At 41.5% G+C, this 26,499-nt stretch overlaps 1 protein-coding gene across 1 annotated transcript; it reads right to left on the bottom strand.

Annotated features, from left to right (window-relative positions):
• Positions 1-3,134: 3,134 nt before the first annotated feature.
• LOC119735738 (multidrug resistance-associated protein 4-like) lies at positions 3,135-24,046 on the bottom strand. Its single transcript, XM_038209656.1, has 27 exons — positions 23,970-24,046; positions 23,448-23,627; positions 22,066-22,176; positions 21,709-21,829; positions 19,205-19,417; positions 18,593-18,682; positions 17,541-17,704; positions 16,934-17,059; positions 16,272-16,521; positions 15,472-15,822; positions 14,345-14,434; positions 13,178-13,369; positions 12,682-12,863; positions 12,488-12,584; positions 12,023-12,196; positions 11,765-11,902; positions 9,190-9,394; positions 8,740-8,819; positions 8,391-8,541; positions 7,646-7,876; positions 6,701-6,807; positions 6,036-6,227; positions 5,484-5,639; positions 4,651-4,740; positions 4,136-4,308; positions 3,608-3,713; positions 3,135-3,404 (listed from the first exon to the last, which is right to left on the bottom strand). The coding sequence occupies exons 1-27, from the start codon at positions 24,032-24,034 to the stop codon at positions 3,246-3,248; spliced, it is 4,194 nt and encodes a 1,397-aa protein (XP_038065584.1). The 5' UTR covers positions 24,035-24,046; the 3' UTR covers positions 3,135-3,245.
• Between the last annotated feature and the right edge of the window lie 2,453 nt (positions 24,047-26,499).

Here is a 26,499-nt window from a genome sequence, read left to right as displayed (position 1 = left end):
AATTTGTTTTTGAAAGGGCACTTGTTTATTAAACAAAGGCACTTGTTCCAAAAGGGCACTCTTCAAACATATGAGGGGAGGGAACAATGTTGAAAAACAGGGCACTTGAATGGAAAAGAAAAAAAGGTACTTGAATGGAAAAGGGCAGTCGTTACAAAATATTCGGGGGTAAATACCCTCTTAACGCCCCCACGCCTCTGTGTATATATAAATGGTTACGACAGGACCGTGGTTATCTAGCTTTAGCTGAACAGTGTGCTTGATTGACTACGGGAAGCCAGGCGGGCCGTAACGCGAACGGACAGCTACGATGACGGGGCGGGTATTGTAGGTCTGGGCGGCGCTAGAACACAGGGTACTAAGCCGCAAAGAACCATTAGAATTACCAGTGAGTGCGTTACTATTTCTCCTGGCCTACCACCTCCTTTGAGGGATCTATTCGAATAGCAAGGGTAATTTGAAGTTCTTAAATCATCAAATTGTTAAAGCCAATAATATTGTAAGTTATGTTGGCATAAAATTGATTTAATTCGCAGACTATATTCTGGTGTTGCTCTTCAGAGAAGATAATGTTTACAACGGCACCTGCTCCTGAAGCTCATTTGTCACTTGATACACAATTACTGGATTCTTAATTGTTTAAATGCAACAGACTGTTTCTTCGGTTTTTCCAGGTGCAGCCAAACCATACATGACAGATGTAATAGCAATAATTACGAGATGAGTCATCAACTATATGTTGTATACATTAACATAAATTGTGTAGTAACAATTCTTTGTGCTAAGCAACTCATGCTGGAATATTAGCATCCAATTGGCCAGCGCCATTAGTGGGCGTGGCTTAAGGCATTATTATTAATCACTTCTCGTAATGATACCAGGGATTCCTCAAAGTTGCACTGTAGGCACTGTCGCCTGATTTTTCTCGGCATGACTGAAATGAAACTCCTTCAGATTGATCACAGAGAAAAAGCAAAACAGCCTTGACGTTTAGACGTGGAACTTACCTAGTAACAGGAGGAATTTAGTGTATGATTATACTGTGCTGGTTGCTGAGTTGTTAGACCCTCTCAGTTGTGCGTCTCATTACTCAGTCGCCATTATTATTATGGCATTATAGAAATTAAAAAAATGTGGACTCAATATTGATGAACAAAATCATCAGTGTTTTGTTATTTCAAATTGTTTTATCTTAATATTTCAAATTGTTTATAGACAATGCTTTTTAGCCTTAACTGCATGTTATCTGTATTTCAGTAATTAATGTAAACATCTTCGTTCTTTTTTTATATTTAATTAAACTTCTGATATACACGTTTGTGCCATCAAAAGTAATTGGCAGGTCTAATAGCAATGCGAAAGTTTCATTTACATGATTACCCACGTCCAAGGTTACAATTGCAAAGGTAGGCCTACAATCGAAATATGCATCGCAAGATTGTCATAACAAAAATAAACAAGTATAATTGCCTTTTTACAAATTACTGAAATATCTCCATTATTTCAATCATAGTTCAGTGCTGACCACGATCGGTTGAATCTAACCAGCGATATAAAAGGCTGTGGGGGGGGGGGGTTGACAGGGTTTACATTTTCAGGCTTTGACCAACTTTTTCTCCATTGGTTTTGTACTGAAAGCAAATAAGTTTAAATGTGCATTGAGACTATTTTTACATGTGATACACACTGTGCAGAGTACAATGGTTCAGAACCCTAGGTACATTTGAACTTAAAAAGTGCTGGAGCTGTTTGTCGATTTCTGATGGCTGGCAACGACCTTCAATATACAGCTACTGAACTGATTTTATGTGATAACCAGGAATAGGGGGAAGAAATTGGAACACGCACGTGACTTCCTGGTTGAATGCCATCAAAATCCCTCGGCACGGAGCACGCTTTGGTCGTACTTTGGGTGAGGGCGTCCTACCCCACGCACCTCTTAGACCACATCTAAACTTGTCTTGCAGCATCTTGGACATACGATACTCTTCTTATATTGGGTTCTTACATACAATTTTAAGACAGTGATGCTCAATGATGCATGACCTAAGGAGTGCCTTCAAGAGAGTATTGTATGATTTGTTTGTAGGTTATCTTTCTATTAGGATACCGTGAATAATCATCAGTGATATGCAGAGACGCACCACAGCCGGCCGATGTTGGCAATGCGAGGATGACATTATTTTATTCATATCTTATTTAGTAACAAAATCAATAATAATAATATTAAAATGTTGAATTGAATTTAATTGATAATGGTTGTTTCACAGACATCGATGTGGCAATGCACAGGCTGAATTACATGATTAACACATCAATACAAAGGGTAGCGATGTGGGATCAAATAACACAATTAAAGTACAAAGATAAAATTACAACAATGTCGTAAAAAACACGCTGAAGAATTACATAATTTGGCGTTTTCAATCCCATTGGAGTCTTTCTCGGGCACCAAATGTAGTCTCGAGAGGTATATCTGATGGGGTTCAGACATTGGGCCCTCTTGAAATTTTCGCATCCATGTACATGTTTTCAGTATATAAACATGTATGTATTTTTTACTTTTACAAGCTGTGCTTGCTGGCAATTTGTAGCTGATATCTTAATTTCTTCTTGCATATTGTCGTGGGTTGCTGCCACTTGCTGGTCTGGTTAGGGGTGGGGGGTGGGGGTAGTTCATCTTTCTGTATCTTTAGTGCAAATGTTTTTTTTTCTGTTTCTACTTTGATATTTGTGTGCTTTCTTATAGAACTGTTTACCCTAGTTTTTGAATTACTTTTTTTTTACTTAATGATTTTTCGATTGATTGATTCATACTGTTTTTCTTATTGCCCTTGGTTTTACAAGCTGCTATTTACAACCACTTATTGTTTATTTCACCACCAGAGGGATTGGATGTGGCTTTTAGGTCAGCCCGGGGGGGGGCGTTGTTTTCTGTTATGTCCTAGGGTGTTCAGTACATACAGACAACAGTACAGACTATCACGCATCACTCGTTGAGCTAAACAACACAGTTGACTATTCTCTGGAACTATCGCCAATGGGGGATCGTTCATTCTCAAACACCTCTTCCAAACTCTACTACAATCCAGAAGTTCAAATACGACAAACTTCCTTATTAAAGACAATACAATCTTCTCGCCGATCAAATTCGTTCACATCTCGTGTTTTTTTTTCAGTTTCACTGTGAATCTAACATTAATTGTTTGTTGATGTCAAATTTGTCAAGGGATACATGGGTTTGTCTAAGTCTTCAGGGTCGTTGATGTCTTTCTGGCGATCTGCAGGAGTTTGGCTGCCTCTGCCTTGCCGGTCTCTTGCACCATCTTGCTGAAGATACCGTCTTCCTTCTGGAGCAGAACGTAAGGCTCGTCAAACTCGATGAGCTGCCCTGCGTCAAGCACCTGAAAAACAGCAACAAGACTGAATGATCACCTGGGGAATTAAAATACATCACTTTCTGAATGTATTAATGATTTAAGAAAATATTTAGGATAGATAAATACGACACATCACCTCACAATGAATTACTAATGTAAGAACACTTTTTGTACTTGGTCAATCAGAACTCGATTATAATAAAATCTTACATAACATTTAATCTTACCATAACTTTGTCCGAATCCATGATTGTGTTGAGACGATGAGCTATTGTCAGAACTGTGCAGTGTTTGAACCGCCGTCTGATGGTTGCTTGAATCAAACGGTCAGTTCTGTTTGATTGAATGAAATAAATAATATAATAGAAACTTCATTATTTATATGACAATATTAAGATCACTTCAAACTGCTGCCAAATATGACTGAGGGTTTTGCCGTCTTTAATTTTCCATCAGAACTAAAACAACCGCAGATTATATCACTTTGACCATAAATGGTATGCGTCTATACCCGCAGAGAAAAATGACTCAGCTCTTCAACTCAACATGTACCCTGTAAAACAGGTGCTGGTGCAAGATAGGAACACGGTAATGAAGTGGTCTTTCCTAGATTTGTTTCAGGGTTAGAGTAAAGCTCCAGTGGTTTATGTACGGGTTATCGGATTGTCTGTATAATTAACCATGTGGATAATACCATTTATTTAATTAAAGCGGGAGTTGCTGTTGCTCGATAATTTCTAAGCATGTACACTCACCTGATGTCCACATTGGCTGTGGCTTCGTCCACTATGAGGATCTTGTTCTTGCGTAGGATAGCCCTAGCCAGACAGAGTAGCTGCCTCTGACCCACACTGAAATTAGTGCCTCCCTCGGTCAAGACTGCCTCCAACTTGTCCGGTAGCTCCTCAATCGCTGGTTTCAACTCAACCTTTAATATGGGACACAAAAAGGCGCTCGTAAGAGTGGATATCATATCCAGATGTAGCCACTTCTAGTTTTCTTAGATTCCCAATCTTCCAGAGATTTGTCTGTTGCAAGATTTGTAACAGCGTTTAAGCCCCGATGCGTGTAAAACCATCAACGATGGAAACCTTGGAATAATGAATTAGTAGGTTTACGTTTTTAGACTATCAACTGCTGAAATTGATACCAAGCGACAGCCATGTGCGAGAAGAAGGAACATTGTACAGCTGCAATTATATGTTTTGTGTCATCTCACAAGTCTGAATGAATAAACAGAGTATAGTCGACAGCAGAACACATAACATACCTCTTCAACAGCCCTCCATATATCAGAATCAAAGTGCCCACTGAAAGGATCCAGGTTCTTGCGAAGTGTTCCACTGAATAGAACTGGGTCCTTTTGGGCATAGAGAAACAAAACAAGGTTACACGAAAAATGATATCTACGATATCACGAACTATTCTATAATGTTTATAGGTACACATTATGTTTGACGTTAACAAAGAACTAATCTTCAACATGTTCCAGAAAACTAGCAAAACACATGCTGCTGCCTACTCGAGAAGATTATTTCACTTTTGTTAAAGCTATAGTCCATCATTTGTAATTAGTGCATTTTGTTCGTTTGAAGCAACAAAAGTATTCAAAATCTAGTGAAGGATACTGAGCAACTAACCTGATGAAGTTTCAGCTAAGCTTCAGCTGTACATTCCGAAAAAGCAGCATTCTAAGATCTCAATTTCAAATCAAAAGTTACTGAATCATGTTTTGAATTCTTTTGAATTGCAGCTATACGCGGCGTCGCGCACTGATCCGACGAATTATAACAACCGCGCGCGCGTGTGCGTCGTTCCAATACTTGTGCGCGCTGCGCTGAATAACAAAACGAACTACTAATTTAAATTTCCTACGGTGCTTCTTAAGAATCACTGTTGGAAATGCCTTCTTTCGTTGATTACTTCAAAATGACAGCTTCCCAGAAAGAATAATTTCACAGGGAGTTTAGTTCCCTTACTATCTTTCAACCAAGTTTGTTTTTCAACAGTAATTACGCCAGTTACTTTTCGGATGGCTGCAAATGATGGACTATAGCTTTAACATAATTGTGTACAGTTTGCTAAGTTAAAGGGCTTAATTACCTGTGGGATGAATGAGACTTTCTTGCGGAGGTCATGCAGTCCTATCAGGGCTGTGTTGATACCGTCTATCATTATGGTACCTGTGGGCTCAGCCAATCTCATCAACACTGTCATCAGGGAACTCTTGCCGGCTCCTGTCCGGCCTACGATGCCCACCTGAAAGCCGCGATATGATGGGTGAAAGGACGATTTTTTTTAAGCCTTCGAAATTGTTCTTGGTATAACTTGGTCGAATTCACTCTACACAAATGTGTTCCAACCAGTTAATCTTAAACTAAGCTACAGTTGATGGAGGTCTTGAGTCATCCTGAGAGATAATTTATCCAACCTTCCTTGAAAATTCATGCTGGTACACGTTCTTATCCTTATTTAATAATAACACAATAAAAAAACAAAAAAGAAGATTGATAGGACTGAGGTTATCGATCACATCGGAAAGTTCATGTAGACGCTTCCTTCTTCCAATCCCTCGGCTGATGCCTGATTCTGACTCACATTTTGTTTGCATGTAAAGTGGAACCTTCGTTTGCATACATGGACATGTAGTCTCACCTTTTCTGTTGGCCTGATGGCGCAGTTAATTTCGCGTAGTACCAATGGCCCATCATCACTGTATCTCAGAGAGACGTCTTGGAGCGTAATGCCGCCATCTTGTGGCCAGTCTGGAGGTGGCATGTGATCGGTTTGCAACTGTGCCTCCGGTTTGATATCGATATACTGGCAAACACGCTCCACTGAAGTCATCTGAATGTACATAAATGACAGAGTGTCAGTGTATGATGACACAGATAGCTTTAAAAAAAATTCAGCTTGTACTGTCGACAAAATATTGTGACGTCAAAGCAGACTGAATTTTGATGAAACGCTCGAATGTTGTCGTCGAGTCCTGCATAGACGCACTTGAGCCCGTCCCAATTGCATGCATCGACTTTGGAAGTGTCCCGCTTTGAAATGAAATCTTGCCACTAAATCAAACTAAACGTTGGTCGCCAGATTAATATTGTAGTTTATCACCTCCTCTGACATCTCTCTGCTGACCATGATAGCTGACCATGATATCACCATGATTGCTGATCGTCTCGCATCCGACTTGGGTCTTGTCCAAATGCACGGGATAAACTTTGTGTCGACAGCTTTAGCGCTGGCAAAGAGACAGGGTGAAAAAAGCCATAGCCAGAAGAATGGCGTTGGGAAGAGGGAATACTGTACGGACGTACCTGGTTTTCTAACTCTGCACTCTGTCGCACCGCCCACTGGAACTCCCCCATGAGACTCATGGCATAGATCAAGGAGAGACCGACAATGCCAGAGTTGAGATCAAGAACTTTGGGAAAAACATATCGAATGTACTCCTTTAACCAGGTTATCCGCTACACGGACTTTGGCAATTTGTTCAAACCAATAATATACCAAATTCATCACATGTGGCTGTTTGTAGCATATCTGCTACGCCTTCTAAAGTGAAATAGCCCTCTCTTTTGATCATTACTAATTACCTAAAGCTGTTATAGGTGAATCCAAGATGGCGGTCAGCTCAATTCTTAGATGGTACCTCTTGTAATTAAAAGGATGCGCAAAGCTTGAAGACGAAGTAAGGACTAACATCTCTTTAATTACTTTGTCCCTAATAGTTAGTAGATTGGTCTAAGCCCTACATTCCGAACAATAATGGGTTTACCTGGTAACAGTATTTTTTTTTCTTCAAATGTGCTTATTTGGGTGACAGTGTCGGTATTTGTACACGTGTCACTTGTGCAAACACGCATCCACATGAGCAGTGTACATACACATGTGTATAATAGCCATTGTACATGTATATGCAAATCCTTAGCACATTTGAAGCATTTTTGTTTAGTTTTACCCCAAAAGAGTCTAAAAAAGAATGAATATTGAAATTGTCCTCAACTGCTGTATTGTCTTGATTTATACCAGGTTAACTTGTCCTATAAAGTCGGATTTACTCTCAAATGTTAGCCAACATACCAATTGCCTACACACTTGAATGAATTCCTCTTAAAAGTTCGTAAATTGTTATCCGAATCAACAAACGATTGAGGCACTGTAAGTTCACGATATAGTCGGGCAAAACTTGTGTACTCATTATTAAATGTCATTATCTTCTGTTTACTGGGCTGATATAATAGGTGTAGTTACTAACTTACGATCTGCGGCAAGGATGCAGGTCAAACTGACTCCGGTGATAACTAATACACACAAGAAATCCAGCTGAATACCGAACCATCGAGTCGCGGACAGGAATAGGAACCATGCCCTAGTGTGGCCGTCCAGGTACCCGTCAAAGTCCGCAGTGAATCGCTGCTGAGCCTTGAAGGCGCGGACGGTACTCAGACCAGTCAGGGTGGCTGACAGGTGGGAGAATACCGGACTGCGAGCTGAAACAGGTGCACATGATAACTAACCGTCAAAATATCGCATTAACAAGACGCAACTGAAAATTTGTTTGATGTCTGAAGTCCTCACGAGTTCATCAGGAAAGAATATCAGGTTTAGTGACAAGCTACATCAAGAACTGTGAGTAACTATTGCCGTAACAAACAGGTTTGGGTCCATGGGACAAAACAGGTAATGTTTCTGAAAAGAAAATAATTAACGGCCCCAATTTTGTTTAAAGGAGCAAATGGTATATTTAATCTAAAGGGGCGTACATAATTTTGCTGAAAACCAAGCTCAAAATTATCTGGAAATTTAAATTGGAGCGTAAATATGGTATTTTTTTCTTTAAAAAGTAAGCAAAAGTTCAAAGGGAAATGCTCCTTCCTGCTCTTTCCTGCGCCTTCTTCCCCCTGCTGGATACGTTACTAACTGTGACAGAGGTATTTTCTCCATTGTACATCATTTTACATGTGGTTTTGTGATCATGCATTTCAACGTTCAAGACTGGCCTACCTTTTCCTTCTAATCTTTTAACGTCTCGAGAGGAGGCTAGGTAGTACTTCCTTGTGAAGTGAAAGACGACTCCGATCGGCAATGTGAAAGCGAGGCAAAAAGGATTGAAGATGGAGATCACGATGACAGTTGCAATCGCACCTAAAGAAAGCTGGAGAAGAAGATGAAACAATGACATTAATTAACAACAGGAAATGGAGGCATTGACCATCAGGTATTTTGATTGACTTTTCAAGATACTCAGAGAATCAATATTTAAGTAAATACAATTGGTTAGAAATTGTCATTAGAAGGCAACTTTTTTTTTTTTAATATACAGATAATATTGTTTGTGTAATGTGTACTTTACCTCAAGGAATTCGGTGAATGTGGATGGCAAAACGTCATCCATGTAGCCGATATCCTTAGCAAAGCGATTCAGAATCCGACCTGAAACCAAAATATACATCCATCGGGTCCATGCATTAGTGGCAGGATGTTTACATTTTGCCACCGTGCAGGCAATATGTGGTATCAAAGATCTCCCATGAACCCCTTCGAGGTTGGCGTAGAGCCCGAATCAGATCACGTGCCCATTCGGTGCACACGAATGTCTAATAATGATCCATCCAACTGTGATGTGGGTATGTGTGCAGGCCCTGCAGTATGATTGAACAAACTCAGGGCCTCGATGATGTACATATATAACGCACAAAATTCTTTGTTTAAATGTAAACTACAAAAACATGAACCTCTCATTGCCTCCAAGGATACCGATTGCACTTGACCAACGCGGTGATTGATTATGACAGTGTCTCACCCACGGGATTTGTATCAAAAAACTGCATGGGCGCTCTGATGATAGCGTCAAACATCTGGTTGTGAAGAGCCTTTGATGCCGTAACAAAGACATGATAGAACAGAAAGGCCCGAAGAAACGAGGCGGCGGTGGTAGCTCCACACAAGATGGCGTATATCCTGATGTAGTATGACCGGTTGCCGTACTCCGTACCGTCCTGATAATACTGCAAAGAGGACAAAATGAAAAAAAAAACACAGTAAGCTAGGCCAAGCGTTTTTGGAGGTGTTACCTGTCACATTACTAACATTTGAGTAATCGTTTGTTACAATAATCACTTTTTCAGGCCTGATTGGAATTGCATTCAATGTCATCGCTACGTTCTTCGAGGCGCCCTTGCTCTCGTGAGTAGTCTACACAGACAGTTGAACTCTTGGGGGATCAAGTTAAAAAAAACACAAAAACCCAGAATTAAAGTTTGCGCCTACTCGCTAGCTTTCAAAACTCCTGTCCTTTTCAATGTAACTGCACGTATCTTGAGTAGATCACACACCAACCTATACATACCTTTCACGCGCACATCTCAGTACAAGAACACACTTCGCTTCTACGGTCCCAGTCTTTTGAATAGCATTGACCAATCAAGTCCAAAACCTCCATGGGCTCTTTTAAGAACTCCTTCAAAGAGTATCTTATCTCCCAATATGAAGCATAGATTGTTTTTTTTCCTCCTTTGGTTTGTTCTCCAGCGTTGCCATCTCTTTTCGCTATTTTTATGGGGTTTTTTCCCCAGTCATTTTTCTTGATCTAAGTTCTGGTCAGAATACTTTGTCCCCTTGTTTATCTTTGTCTTTGACTTAATTAACTAACTATTTGATTAGTTCATGTCTTTGTTCTCGTTTCTAAAGGCACTCCGCTACAAGCCTTGGCTTATTAGGATTGTGCCTCCACAATATTGTATTCTGCTTTCTATTATGTTATTTTTTAGTATGGAAATAAATGTAATATTGAATTGAAGTGAAGTGAAGTGAACTGGACTGGACTGGACTGGACTGGACTGGACTGATCAAGTGCACTTTAGTAAATGCCTAGGTACGCCATACCTTTCCTGATACTGATCCTAACCGTCAACCAACCTGACTGGTAATATTTCTGTCCACCAGATCGTTCTCTTCTTCGTTTGTCCACATCGCTAGCCAGACATCCGCGTAAGAGAGCAATGCCTTAAACCAAAAGCAGAGAAGCAGAAACTGTAGCCTAGATGAGCCAATTCTATAGAATGCCGTTTATGTTTGTTATTTTCAAACAAACACAGTATTGTAACGGAAAGTGTAGGGACTTATAGCTAGTTTATTTACAACGTCATCCCTATTGCACTAACGTAAATTCACTGTGTGTTGGTGACTGGGCGGAGCGTAAGAGCCTAGTGGCTGAATGTGCGTACGCTATTGGTTGCCTAAGGCCCATAGGTTTAGTACATGCATATGTGTTTGTACGGCGTATGCTTGTTCACGTGAGGGCTATTCACGTGATCGCGCGAAGGTGTTGTGCTGTGGACAGCGGACGGTACGGTCGTGTATTGCTCGCGTTCTGTGTTTTAGGTAATGCTGACGCGCACTGTGTAAGGCGCTGGCCCTGACTGTGCTGAAGTTACGCTGTGTTATGCTGACGCGCAGCCGTACAAGTGAATGTACGGAACGATGCTGACGCTATCTTGCATGGGTAAGGCGTAAATCAGGTTAAGGCTGACAGCGTGTATTACTTACATTGGCGTGCATTGCTTACATTGGCGTGTGTTATTTACATTGGCGTGTGTTATTTACATTGGTGTGCATTGTTTACTTAGGTACATTGTTTACTGAGTGAACGTTGCTAACTTGGTGTGCATTGTTTACTTAGTGTACATTGTTTACTGAGTGAACGTTGCTGACTTGGTGTGCATTGTTTACCGTAGTGTACATTGTTGACTTAGCAGTGCCTTGTTTACATTGGGCGCATTGTTCAAGCTGTGCGCGTTGCTGCTTAGTTGAGCTGTCAGTTAACTCCCAAGTGTAATTAAGTGACCCTGATAATTAACAACCCCATCAAAACTCAATCACTACTGCCTATTTCTTGATTATTGTATAATAAATTACGTTCATATTTGTTGTGCCGACAATCCTGTTGTCCAGGTGTATTTGTTGTTGGTTTATTGTGCAATTAACAGTGGGTAATCACAATCATCATAATCGGCGGTATATTTCCTCCAAAACGGACCTGCTCCCTAGGCCTTGAGGTCGCTCTGAGTGGTCTCTCGTCTTGGGAAAGCTTGCGTTCGGGAAGATCAGCTACACTCTAATAGGTGTCAGACTTGGTACCAACGAACTTAGGTTTGGCCCGGGGAGATCCCCGCCACAGTATCAATGGTAACCATGTTGTCCATCAACGGTGTACCATAGTAAGCCAACAGATTATTTCCAAGCTTACTTATGATTTAGAATGACTTCCTTTATGAAAGTAAGTAAACAGATTATACAAAAAAACCTCACGACTAGTATTGAGTTTGGGGCGGCAGAAGCAGGCTCTTCTTTTTTTATCCTGGCGATTTAGAATCTACCTGTGCACCGACTACGACAATGACCCAGACGAGCGCAAAGGGGACCCCTGCAGCCGCTACGAGGAACCGGATGTACACCATCCACTCCACAGTGCCGGCCGCCATCTCCTCCGGGACGATACCAACAGGTGTCTCAACCTAAGCAATTAGATAATGCATCATTTTATGTAATATCATATCAATGAATTCCATTTAGATTGTATGCTTAGAAGGAATCCACTTGCGAATAGTTTTTGAGCATGAACCAAAGAAACGCACCCCATCCGAGTCATCTGAACAGATGGACACCTTGTCGTCAAGTCGTTCCGGATTTACATCCTGCTTATCCTCTCCATCGTAATCACCATCTTCAGATTTCTTCTTCAAAAGGGATGCAAAGTCCATGCCGTCTTCCTGCAGCTCTTTGTAGGTTCCGTATCCAGCCACCTTGCCCTTTCAGACAAGAGACAAATGTCTTAAAACAATAACCACCTTTCAGAAGAAAATAATGTTGTCATTTCTTTTCTTTCAAGACTGACGTTATTAACGTGCAGTGAACTGATTCTATAAAATAATAATTCTCAATACAGCTTTGCAGCATGTACTATCACTTTATACAGCTACTCAAAGAGGATATCCTCAAATAATGTGAACTAAGTTAATGTAGGATTATCTCCGGAAACGCTGCGAAATGAAGGCGGCTGCCAAAAAATATATATTTTAGAGGTCGTTTTATTTAATTACCTCCTGAAGGATGAGAATCTTGTCAGCCTTGTCAATGAATTGAAGCTGATGGGTGACAATGATCACAGCTTTGTCCCTCATTTCATGGAGAATGCACCTATGGGAGACAAAGGGTCGTTACGTCTCAAGATAATGAAATGTTTCTTTAAAAATAAGTAGATTTGGTGTGTTTTTTTTATTGTAGATATTCTCACTTTTCAAAGAGGTGTCTACCAACTGCCGGATCCACTGCACTCAGAGGATCATCTAGTAGATACACATCGACATCACTGTACAAGGCCCTGGCGAGGCTAACCCTTGCCCTCTGACCTCCACTAAGGGTCACACCACGCTCACCAACCAGCGTCAGGTCACCTTCAGGAAGCAGTTCGATATCCTGTAAAAAAAGAAGCTCAAGTTTTGGTATCAGCCTCGAGTTTTCATCTGTGGCTTAGGAATTATCAATAAACCTGAATTGTCAAGACAACGTGAGAGTTTTCTTTAACCTTTGTCCCGGGATGACATAGTTCAATGTTGTCCCAAGCAAAACGCGGCATAATATAAAGTCTCTCAAATCTCTCAAGAAATTGCCCCCAAATCTCCTAGAACAGAGACTGTAGACGAAGTCAAGATTTGGAAAACCAAAGAAGTGTCATGCAAACATCACCAGCGATTGAACAGCGCCACTTTCAATGCTCCCAACATACTTACTCTGGTTAGTGCACAATGTTTAATGATTCGCTGGTACTTGGCCTGCTTGTATTTGCTGCCGAAGAGGATGTTGTCTCTTAGCGAGCCAGAAAGGATCCAGGGCTGTTGAGCCGTGTAGCCAACCCGACCATTCAGGGTGTTAACTCCTGATACAGTAGGTATCTCTCCCAGTAAGGCAGCCAGAAGCGAAGACTGTCAGGAAGAAAACAATAAACACTTGAGATTGTGACGCCTATATCTGTTCATTTCGTGTATTCATTGACGTTTTACAAGCGGGGGCCTAACACAAGAGTGCAATCATAACTATCTAATCGGTCTTTGACTGACTCTACCAGTCAAGAGAAATTGTGGAGAATCTGGAGAACAGGAGAACACTTCGAGCATCTCATAACCACTTAAACAGGATGTGAGCGGCTTACCTCACCTGTAAAAATTGAAAGTTGAACTACACACACCAAAATGAAGAGTAAAGTAAATATGTGGCAAAAGTGCGACACACATGTAGACTGGTTAGGAGACTAGCGCAATGTAGGGAAATTTTCCCCAGTGAGCAATGTCACAGGGTGGAGCAAAGGGGACATCTCTATAGTCTGACGTCCAATTGGTCCGACGTCCTATTGGTCCGACGTCCCATTGGCCCGACGCCCCATTGGTCCGACGCCCCATAGGGTTAGGGTTAGGGTAAGGGTTTAGGTTAGGGTCAGTCAACCTGAACCAGTGGAACTACACAGTAATGTTTCAACGGACCAATGGGACGTCGGACCAATGGGACGTCGGACCAATGGGACGTCGGACCAATGGGACGTCGGACCACTGGGACGTCGGACCACTGGGACGTCGGATCAACGGGACGTCGGAGTAATAAATTGATTTATCCAAGAAGCTCAATCAGGTCATGTGAAATTCATTATCCATTATCCGAAAAGGCAATTGTTGATTCAATTAACTATATTTCCATTGTTGTGGTCCGAATCCAGGTGTCATGCAGTGCCTATTTGACTTATTTAGGCAGAGTTAGCCAATCAGTTCTTTCGGTGGTAAACTTTCACCAAAACGAACTTGCATCCCTTAGCCTTTAGACTGCTTGTAGGTCTCCGGTTCGAGGAGAATCCACCACAATATGTCTAAGAAAGGATTCACCGGATTCGAATCATTTGGTTTACTCACCTTGCCACACCCAACAGGCCCAATGACTGCAAGCAACTCCCCTGGTTGAATTCGGAAACTGACGTCTTGTAGCACTGTGTTCCTGGTGTCCTTTTGATTGAGTTAAAAACAATTTTATATCTGACTGTGTTTTACACGACATTTTTACTTTGAATCGAATAAAGAATTCGTGGAAAAACAACGATGACACGAATTTTACTTCCATCGTTCCATCGGACAATGTTATGGCGATACTGCAGTGCCGTGGTCTCCACCTGGCCTGAGACATTGAATTTGTGGTCTGCGGGTACTTCTGCATGTTGTGGGTTCGAGTCCAGCCTGCAGCTATGGTGCTTGTGCCCTTGGGCAAGGCACTTTGTCAATTATTGCTTTTTTCCATCCCGGAGTAAATGGGTACTTTTGAGGGTAGAGATTGTTATAGTGGTAGATTTTGGCTGCTTTGCGCCTAAATGGCAGCATCGAGCTGTATACTCCACATGGAGCTCTTATGGTATTTGGAATATTTCATTGGCCAAACGAGCAGGATAATAATGATGTAGCGCTTACTGGTGGATACGTGCGCTTTATAAATACCCGTTATGGTGATATGGACATTTTCTTGGTTGGGTCGACTTTTTTGTATAATAGGGCGATGAAACTAATAAGGGCGACAGATCAAGTACTGTCGCCCTATTCCCTAAAATCGCCATTTGGACCAGTGCTAGGGATAGGGTTTATGGTTTAAGGTTGAGGGTTTAAGGTTAGGGCTAAGGTTAGGGCTAGGGTAATTTTGTGCACAAGTCTATGAAGTGTCCACCTATTGGGGTTGCTAGTAATACTATCGCAATTATACCATTTAGGTCCACACTTCAGCGTGGGAGGTTTACCATTAGGAGACGTGTGGAATTTCAACGTCTTTTAAATGCCTCAGCTCCTATTGAGAGGCAATATTTCAGTGTCGCAAACACGCTGGATCGATTGCTCATGTTCCAATTAGTAAAAAAATACAAAAAAGGCGTTACTATGAGGGAAATTGGGGTTAGGGGTGGGAAAAAGCGAATTATTTTTCAGTGCACAAGTCTATATGAATGTTTCCCGACGTGTATGATTATCGACAATATTATAATTATTACTAAAGGCAACTCTACCTTGTTCCAAGATCCGTACATATTCTCCACGACAATCCGGGCCCGTACGTCTGTCTCAGTATTGAGCTTGTTCGCATGAGGATTAGTCTCGACTGGTTCCTCTTCCTCGCTTACGGCAGTTCTAAGGTAGTCAAGCAACTCACCATTGTCCGCAGACTCAATCACACTATTCGTTCTGTTTGTTTGTGCGCTCTCTGGATGCTCTGAAATGTCCAACTTATCATTCTTTAAGGTATCATCTGCTTTGATCTCGTCCAATAGGGCCGTTTGCTCTTCCAGGAAAATATCATCCATGACGTCCGTATTAGGCTCGTTTACGTGTCTCTGCAGCTCATCCATCAGCAAAAACATCTGGTCAGAAGCAAACAAGTATAACTATAGACACTATGAAAGACACCTTCTTTTGTATACAGCATACCACGCCGGACCTAGGGTGTGTCACATGTAATTCAGAGTGTTGTATTTACTAGAATGCGGGTCCTGTTCACCGTGCAGATAATTTTAACAGCCGCGACCAAAGGCTTATGGTTGTAACACATGTATAACATGAATCTGTATTAACATTGTTTTTATTAAGAGTCTACTGTAATTATCTCAAGTGTAACTGTTCATCAAGGTCTTTATCACCCGAAGTCTTTGAATGGAGTCAAGTACTCTGAACGGTTGGAAGCCAACAACCACCAATGACGGGGAACACTTTGGGAACTCGACAATTTAGAAAGGTGAGCTTCATTTATTGAGACTCGGTTCATTATAGTCTTAATTCGCCGGCGTGAGGATTTTCTCTTTGCAATTCTCACCTGAATCCTTCGAATGGAGACGAGTCCCTCCGACCCGTGCATGATCGCGAATGGGAAATGGTTGGACAGGCAAATCCTGGCGCTGTAGAACAGTGCGAGCACGGGGAAGACCTTAGAGGGCGTGACAGGATTTCCCAGAGAGGCGTAGACGATGAATGTGATGAATGTCGTCAACAGAGCGCCATCGAACCGGAGGGCTCCAATTATTGCGTGCAAATAGGCACTGTGTAAAATCTTTCGTACCTCCTTTCTGTAGACAGAAAGAAGCAAAACTATGTACGAAAAACCATGCTTTTTATTCTGCAGAGTACTCATTTGGGAAAACCGGTTTATTTGCCAATCGTCTGACCATCGTGAATTTGAACACCTACCGAGTGTGTACTCGGTAGGTCTGCCAGTTCTAAATAATCACCTGAACTGACAGGAATTGGCAAAGGCCGAAAGGGCTCCTCACAGCAGCCAGAGGCCACAGACAGTTGAAAACAAGCCTTGTCAACAGGTAAGCTCATTGACTTTAATCCCTCATATCCATCTTATTTTTGAGGAAATGAACTAAAATCTTCCTCGCAAGCCACCAGTTACGCACACCTCTTTGCCCCCGAAATTTGGTTGTGGATCTGCCATTGCTCTGAGCAAATCTTGGAAGAGGGAATTCAACTTACGCTCGGCTTTCGGCGACCAGTTTTCCAAACGAATGTTCCCACGCGTATATCTTGATGACGCGTATGCCAGATATCACTTCATTCATGATGCGGATCCTTGCATCCGACAACAAGGCCGTTTTGGATCTGAAAGGGAGAAAGCACAATATAAACTTTTCTGCAAAGATCTGGGGACTTTATTGAGGTCGTTTGCAGTTTCAAATGAAAAAAAGAAACACTCTTCATGCATTGGAGGTTAGTAGAGTATGAAGTTATTGGTTTCTGTAACAAAACATTTCACTATGTATAGGGTTTGTATAACAAAATATGCACATACCAGACAATTGCTTACTTCGAAGACATTGGTACCATATTATACTGAAAGGTGTAGTCAGGTGTAGTGGTAGTGTAATAGCTGTTGCACCGAGTGGTGATTAATGGTACTATGCTAGTAATAGCGAGCATTCTCAAGGCAATATTTGACACTGCTAAAATACCAATTGAAACGGGGGGTCTAAAACTGCCGTTTATAAGCAAACATTATCCCAATGGTTATCTGATCGACAGTTTACCCAAGAATAAGTCAAAAGGAATATCACGATAGGTTTCTGAATGCACCCAGGATTACCTAAATTTGGAAGCTAGTTTCCCAATGTAAATTTGGAGGGGTGCCATGAAGATCAAAATGGAAGTCCCGGCAAGGCAAGACACTCCGATCTCTCTCCAGGCTAGGGCGACCACGATAGTCAGCTGTAGAGGAGCTATCCAGAGGTAGTGGAGGAGCCGGAAAGCCTAACAAGAAGGAGACGAGGCAGCTTGATTCATTATTAAGCAACTTCTGACATACGAAATGGGGAAAGTATGTGGGATCGATTGGGGTTGATCGATTGATATCCGTTTTGACTTTAGAGTTGCTATTACATCTGGTGCACGATGACACAGTACCTGGTTAACAGTCAGAATGTTACATTAAATGCTCACACAATGTCTCATCGAAGTGGTGTAGCCAACAAGTAAGGATAATTTATCCTGTCCAACAACATTTTTTTCACGAGTGTTTTTTGAACGTCGCGCGATTGTCGGCATTGTTATGCCATGAAGAGCAACACCTATAGTCCGATAGTACCTATGATCGACGGCTTTTAGTCTGCTTACCAGACCAAAATATTCTGACTATTTCTGATGAATATAAGGGGTAGTACGTAGCCGTTAGTGTCACTTGACCGAAACGGGAGGATTTTCGAATACATTTCGTCGACACTCTCGGATAGCACCTGGGTAATTTTGGGTATAAAATAGGTTTTCTTTGCCTGCACTGCTCATTAAAGAGAATACGCAAATGAGTTGATAATTAAAATTCATTACTTGCATGAAACAAAAAATGTAATTCAATGAATACTCTGTGAATCAAGTATTGCACGACGGACGAGCTTCGCTGCATCACTTCGCATCACATTGGTTCCAAAGTGTGTTTTAGTAAAGTGTTCTTTACAGTATCAAGTTGATATATTGGTCACACCCAAATAATTATCAGAGGATTCAATTTCTGCTCAATTTGTCACCACAGTTTTACAACACAAACAGTTTCCACTATGGAGTATCGTGGATAATTGTAAGTCCCACTGGCAGTCACACGCGTTTTTTTGATTTTTTTTTTTTTTTTGGGGGGGGGGCACCTACCAAATCGAATCTGTTGACGTCATTGGATAAGATGTTGACCAGTTGACCGATTGTCGTTTCTCCTAAAGCTAGGTTGCTGAGTCTTAAGGCCTGCAATATTGAGAAGGGAAAAAAGTATTAGCTATAACACTTGTACTTTATAAGGACATAAAAATGTGAGAATACTGCGAGGATCCTCTTACCAATATCATATCGTGCTTAAGATATCCTTGCTGAGATTACTAATTGAATGAATACGCATCGCTGGAGTAATCCTGTGCTCTGAGTTTGCTACGTATGGGCGCGTTTTTTGTTACTGGTGCTGTCATCTTTTGTATTTGACAACATGATGGGGTTTTGGTTTGTATTGTCACCTTAGCCCTCCAATGAAAACATGCATTGTGAACCTTGCTATTACTTGGGTCAATTTTAGTCAACCCCCGTTGGTCTGTACACAGTATGCCAGGAGGTGAGATAGAAACATTTTGACCGTTTGTGACCTCTTAAATAGCAGGAGGATTAGTACCTTATACTGATTGAACGGTAGGCCTTATAGGGTATTACACCATGCTGGATTTACTCCATGTTGGTTTCACCCCATGCTCCAATTTCCTACTTGAAATCTTGAATCACCTTTCTGAAGATGAGACCCGAGCAGGCCGTCCTTAGCCTCATTCCTGTGATCCAATAGCCGAAGTAGCAAAAATGGCTGGCTATAAGTATGAGCAGGGAAGACAAGGACATGCCCAATGCTTGCAAGTAGGCTTCCGTGGTCGACACGAGGTCCGTGGAGAAGTACAGAACAAGACGACTCAGCATCACTGGCTGGGCCATCTTCAAGACGACCTAATGTTGATAATATCCACATCCAAAATACATGTATGAGAAGTAAGACAGATATCAGAATAAACGAAACACGGGTTGAATATACGAATTTACGATTTATTGTTGAAACAACCTTTTAAAAGTTTCTTATAATGTAAACAGCATTTAATATTGTCCGTAGTGATTTGTATTCAAACATGTACAAACACTAGACCCATTCCTGACAACAAATTGTAGGGGTGGATTATAACTTCTTCTTTTTTTGCGGAATCCCCGCTGCCATTTTTAAGGAAAATATCGTTGATTATCCATCGGCCCTTTGACCACGGCAACCATCATCGTATTAGCAGCGATACCTACCTCAGAGTGAATACAGTTCATAAATCGCTGTAGAAATTGTGCTTTATCATTTTCATTGTCCCCGGGGATTCCAATCATTGTAACCTTAAGAAGGGTTTACCCAAGTACTATTAACATGTGGATTGTGCAACTTGCCAAAATATAATCCTGGACCATTGTTGTACAACAATTAAGGGAGCCTGCAGATCGCTGAAGCGAGCCCCTTTTGGCAACTCAGACTATAATGTGGAACTCCTGGTTCCAGCACATAAGCAACAGCTTAAACGCCAGAAACCAGATGAATGCCTTGTTCCAAGGTGGACATATGAGGGTATTCAGCGACTGCATGCATGTTTTGCTTGAACTGAATCGGTCTTATTTACAGAAAGTGCAGCTGATTTGGATGAATGTGCAGAGTTCACAATGGACTACATCAAGTTGTGTGAGGAGCTGTGCATTTCAAAGAAAAAAGTGACTCGATATCCAAACGACAAACCTTGGTTTGACCGTTCAGTGGACTCGGCACACTGCTCCAGGGACAAGGCATTTGAGTGTGGACAGGTCAGCTTTGAAACGGGCAAAATATGCCGTCTGTTAAGCAATAAGTGATGAAAGAGGGGACAAGGAAACAAGAACAACAAGTCAGGTGTGTTTACAAACACAAATGCCCCGCAACCGTGACTGTTCCCATGACATAACACCACTCTTTAACATCAACTTACATGTACCTTGGTCACATGGAACATTCATTGACAGCATTAGTGTCTTCTGTAGGTTTTATATGAATTAATCCCTAATCCCTATAATCTCAGAATAAAAAAAGATTTATATTGTTTTAGCCACTGTGAACTTGACCCTTGACCTTTGGCCCCAAATTCAATAGGCTTCTTAGGATTACCAAGAACAATCCACAAACCAAATTTGAAGTTCATATGTTAAGTATTTCTCAAGTTATCGCGCTGACAAGATTTCTATTGTTTTAGCCACTGTGAACTTGACACTTGACCTTTTGACCCCAAATGCAATAGGCTTCTTAGGATTGCCAAGAACAATCCACAAACCAAATTTGAAGTTCACATGTAAAGTATTTCTCAAGTTATTGCGCTGACAAGATTTCTATTGTTTTAGCCACTGTGAACTTGACCTTTGGCCTTTTGGCCCCAAATGCAAAAGGCTTCTTAGGATTGCCAAAAACAATCCACAAACCAAATTTGAAGTTCACATGTAAAGTATTTCTCAAGTTATCGCGCTGACAAGATTTCTATTGTTTTAGCCACTGTGAACTTGACCTTTGGCCTTTTGGCCCCAAATGCGAAAGGCTTCTTAGGATTGTCAAAAACAATCCACAAACCAAATTTGAAGTTCACATGTAAAGTATTTCTCAAGTTATCGCGCTGACAAGATTTCTATTGTTTTAGCCACTGTGAACTTGACCTTTGGCCTTTTGGCCCCAAATGCGAAAGGCTTCTTAGGATTACCAAGAACAATCCACAAACCAAATTTGAAGTTCATATGTTAAGTATTTCTCAAGTTATCGCGCTGACAAGATTTGTCCGGACACACACACCCACCCACCCACCCACCCACCACCCACCCACCCACCCCACCCACCCACCCACCCACCCACCCACCCACCCACCCACGGAAGGACAAGGCGGAAACAGTATGCCCCTTCGGCTTCGCCGCGGGGCATAAAAATGTTGCTGTTAATTTCATGGGGGCTGTTAGGGTGAATGTTCCCTTGACCGCGCTCGGTAAAAAGAATATGTCGAGAAAACGAAAGAAGTTTTGGGGAAAAATACTCCCCCCCCCCCACCTCCCTCTAGGAAAAAAATCCTGGCGACGTCCAGGAAAACAACTTCTACTTTCTGGTGACCGTTTTCGAGTCGGTTTTATATTCATTTATTTTCTTTTGAAAAAGTTCCACAGATCTCTAGTGCAATAATTCACACTAAACAGATGGTTTTGGTTACCTCAATGAATGCAGGCAAGCCATGTATCATGTAATGCCAGCCAAAAGCTCTTAGCAACGCCCATCGAAGAGACGAAGGCTTTCCCGTGGCTTCACTTTTCTTAATTTCTTTATTCCACTCCCTGCATGGAGAAGGGATTCCAAAGATCATACTTGACATACCCACGATAACATACAATTAAGATTTACAATAGTAAAATATCATATTGTTTTCACTCTCCATAGTTAGTCAGATGTAGATGTACTTGTTCATATTATTGTCATTGATCTGAAAGCCCTTAGTGTGCTCAAAGACTATTGACACTTTGTTGCATACATTTTATTTTGTGATAGGGTATTGCACTGGCACATACTTTACCTCTCGAGTTTACCGACCACAATAACAGCGGAGTCGTCAGGCAGAACGTCATACAAGTCTGTTTCAACAAGAGGTCTCTTGTAGCCTCGACGGAAGAAATTAAACATCCAGCTTCAAGAAGAAAATGATTATGTATGGAATTGAAAGCAAAGGAGGTTATGAACATTACAATACGTGATTGTGTCAGTATTTAATGCGCACTTTGTGTTTGATTTAGTATTTGCTTACTTTCCATGTAGAATTACTGAATCGTTTTTTTTTTCTCAGTGAAATGCAAATCAAGGCAGCAGCAACTAGCATATATCAAAACGGAAGGGTAATTGTTCCTGGCGGATTGTCGAAGACTTACAGTTATGATGGTTTTAGACAGAAACAAAAATCAGTGGAGTGTCATGGCCTAGCGGTTAAGAACACCGGACTCATATTCTGGTGTTTCAGAGGCAACAGTGACGTGGGTCAAGCCCGCCGGCGGACACTTTTGCCCTTAAGCAAGGCACTTAACCATTCCTGCTTCATCCTTCGGATGGGACATAAAGCCGTAGGTCCCGTGTGTTGTGTAATGCACGTTAAAGAACCCATTAAAACTTGTCACTAAGAGAAGGGGTTCGCCCCGTCCTGACAGTGGCCGCAGCGCCTTGTAAACCCTTATAAGGTGCTACATAATGGGTCTCATATTTCTCATGTACTTCATTCATCTAATAATATACATAACTCCTAGTGCCTTGAGTACCTATACTCCATTGCGATAATGCCTGAATAGGTTTCTGCAACGTAACCATACAGATACAGATCAGAAGATATATCGTCAAAAAATTGTTATGTATAATTTGCTTATAAATATGTATTTTATACCAGAAAATTGCTGAAAAGGTTTTTAACTTAAAAAAAATACGCTTAAGATTTTCAACAAAACACAAAATGCCCCAGTATGTTAAAGCAAATCGGTAGAAACAAACTCCACTTCAGAATCACATTCACTAACTGACTAAAGGTTACAGTTTACGGTAACAGAAAAACACTGTACGAAATGAAGTGGCGCGTCATTGTGCAGGCCTACGGGATACGTAGGCCATCAGCCTCGGTCCATTGTTTTGGCCACCGGTATCAAATGAGGGGAATAATCGTCATAGCGATTTTTGGCAATGTATACACCTCCGGAGTTGAAAAATATGTGATAGCATTGCAGCGGTGGCAGCTTTTGGGTGTTATCACCTTTTTTCTCAAAATGTCCATCAAAATGCTTGTTACCACTCTAAGGGCGGTACACCTTGCGCATGCTCACTATAATAATTTATGTCCTGATTTGATACCGACCAAACCCCCAGGCTGATGGCCTGATGTGGTGTATGTGCAGGTATAAAAGGGTGCATAACTTATCTTACAAGAATACTAATTTTGAGAAGAGACCAGCTGTCTTCATGGGGTGTGGCGGTCTTCTGACTCCGGAGGGGGCTTTGACGGGCTCATCCTCAGTCTGCGCGAAATCTGAAACATGTCTAGGTTTGATGTCGTAACCCGATGTTTTGGACGAAACGTCGACGTTATGGGCCGCCATGACGGTGCTTGCAATATGACATGCGAATAATTATTATTGTATATTGTAGCAGTAGTGGGCTTGTTGGTAACAGTTATTCTTTGCAGTGAAACGTACGTTCCCTTGGTGTTATTGCACAAAGATAAGGTAACCAATACGTGTACACTTACGTTTCCCATAATACAGAGTTCAAGTGTAATACAGTTGACATATGCACAATGATGTATCCAGGACTTTGGTCCAGAGTATAAAATTGATAATTAAAGGGACATTACGGCCTGAAATCCCCGAATATTTCATGTTCCGGAAAGTTAACTTCAACTATTTTTAAAACGTATGGTTGAAAAGGAAACAAAGCTTTATGTCTTACCGTTCCCGAGAAAGGCAAAACTTTGGTAGTTGTGCATAACTGTCGGTTCTGAACAGCGCCCCCATCAGCCCCTGGTACCAGCCAATGATGTTGGTATGGTTTCGAGGCGGGAAGTCACTTATGTGACTCACCTTTGAATATGAATTGCGCCCCCTGTTGTTTTCAAACGAAACTTAATTACGACTTCTTTAAAGAATTTTTCGACGAATTCTTGCACGTGATCAGTAGCTGTACACTCATGAGGGCACCTACAATGGAAAAACCATTGTGCACGCTATTGTACTCAGCAATTGCTCTGTGATGGATTACTTGAACAGCTATCACACGATTTTGCCACGGAAGGGGGGGCATTCGTGATACCATTGCTATAACGTGCTCGGATTGGCCTTCAGCCGCAAAAGCTTATGCATCGACGCAACTTGCTTTGAGCTGTGCAGAAAGTTGCATGTGATCATCTTTCTCAACCATCCTTTTCAGAAGTATTATAAGCTCTTTTTATCAGATCAGTTATTTTTCTACATGGGATATAGAAGTCCATTTCGGTCTGTTACGCGTCGTGTCTCATAAGTTTGGTAGTGATTGATGATTCTATTTGGTAGATATTGATGATTCTATCTTGGTGGCGCTTTTCAACAAGCTGAAAGACTAAACAACACAAGTTGTGGCATTCCAAATCATTTAATTTACGAATCCAGAAAATTTATCATTCGGTTTTCTGAATCGCGTTGATTAAATGTAATGGTTATATATATTTATTTTTATCAATTTCTGAGATACAATTATTTGGGTTGGATTCTTTTATCGCAAAATTCAAGCTCTTCCTTATGATTAAGGGTGTCTAATACCGAGATTTAAAAGTAAAACAACCACACAACTATCCTTTAAAAAAAACTGGGCGCTGTTGTAGTCTTATTGTGTTATTGTGACTTTCGGGTCCTCTTTTGCGACCCCAAAAAGTCGGGCTGTTCGTGCTAGTTGTGATTCCATCCGGAAGGGTTTGCGTTTTGCGGATGTGTAAGAAATCACATACCGTGCCGTGCATTGGTGATTGGTCACTGCTGTTCGTAAGCACGGCGTTGGGTAAGTGTGGAATACCAGACACACCAAACGTGTATCGTACATTGTATGAAAACGACAGGAAACACGTTTTATACTCCGTCTTGTCCGATGTAAAAAAACCGTAGTTTGTGTTTGTTGGTTTTTTTCTTGGGAACGGTAAGACATTATTAGTTGGTTTCCTTTTCAACCTTGTTCAACTTTCCTTTTCAATGTTTGAAATATGATATTCAAACAATTCAAAGCATGACATTTTTGGGGATTTCAGGACGCAGTACCCTTTTAAACGAAATTCATAAATACCTCAGACAGTTTAGCCATTCCTATAGACCGCTTGCAGACGCGTTCGATAATTGACGCGCTCAGGTGAGCGACGCCATGTTATGGGACAAAATGTGCGTGGATAGATATACGCCTGTCCCACAACATGGCGTCGCGCGCCTTCGCGCGTCGATTATCGAACGCGTCTGCAAGCGGTCTATTGGTCGAGAGCCCGTCACGTGGCCGGTATTAAACGGATGATAAAGACATGGCTAGCTGGTCCTAAACACTTTTCCAGTGTCACAATAAAATGTGGACTCCTAAAAATCCAGTGCCTCTTATCGTTTCATTGGTTGAACGTTCACAATCCTCACGTAGGCATGCGCAACACTACCAGGGAGTTAGAATTTTATAGTTCTAAATTCAAAACGCAACGCGCCAGGTGCGTTCTGCGCGACATCGCGTAGAACATGATACGCGCGCGTCAATCTCCATAAAAGGGTTGTTTTCATCCTACTCGCCAGCTGAACACTCCATTATTTTGCAGGAGGGATGTTTCAAAAAGCATAAAGTGAATTTTTTGAACAAAATCGGGATGTTTTGAACGAATTATAGATTTTTTTTACCGAAAAGGTATTTATGAATGGGAATAAATATGTACTCCGTCGGTATTTATCACTCTGTTTAAAACCACTTAGAGTCTGGGTGCTGATAATTACCCTCGCCTCCGGCTCGGGTAATTATCAGCACCCAGACTCTAAGTGGTATTAAACAGAGTGATAAAAACCTCCGGAGCACACATTTATTCCCTTATTATATTTACTAGAAATATCGTTTTGAAATAATAATCACCAACCTTTAAAAGCTGGGCGTTTCTGTTTGATTCTTGCGAAAACCATGCAAGAACGAATTTCGGTGGTCACAGTTTTGTCTCCGAAAAATCGAGCTGTGATCCAGCCGCAGAGCGGTGAGAAACAACATTTGTGTATTGGTAATGTGTGTATTATGTACCACATACACAACGTGTGCCGTGCCGGGCCTTGATTAGACACGACTTGACATACGTCTGTGGTTATGCCACAAGATGGGTATGCCAATACATGCTGGGAATTTCAGGCCGTAATGTCCATTTCATTACTGATTTTGTACCCTGGACCCAAATCATATATACTCTATTGTTCTTTGGTCCAATGGACACACTCGAACTTTGTAT

This window comes from Patiria miniata, unplaced genomic scaffold (genome assembly GCF_015706575.1).
Source record: "Patiria miniata isolate m_02_andy unplaced genomic scaffold, ASM1570657v1 HiC_scaffold_29, whole genome shotgun sequence".
NCBI lineage: Eukaryota > Metazoa > Echinodermata > Asteroidea > Valvatida > Asterinidae > Patiria > Patiria miniata.
This window is presented reverse-complemented; position numbering and strand designations above follow the sequence as displayed.

Excerpts from the sequence above, each read along its gene's own strand:
- LOC119735738 (XM_038209656.1), bottom strand. The coding sequence starts at position 24,034 with ATGGGGGCGCTGTTCAGAACCGACAGTTATGCACAACTACCAAAGTTT. Across the intron at positions 22,177-23,447 it reads TTCTCAAAATTAGTATTCTT|CTGGATGTTTAATTTCTTCC; the intron begins GTAAGATAAGTT and ends TTCTTCTTGAAG. Across the intron at positions 8,820-9,189 it reads TTTTGATACAAATCCCGTGG|GTCGGATTCTGAATCGCTTT; the intron begins GTGAGACACTGT and ends TTTTGGTTTCAG.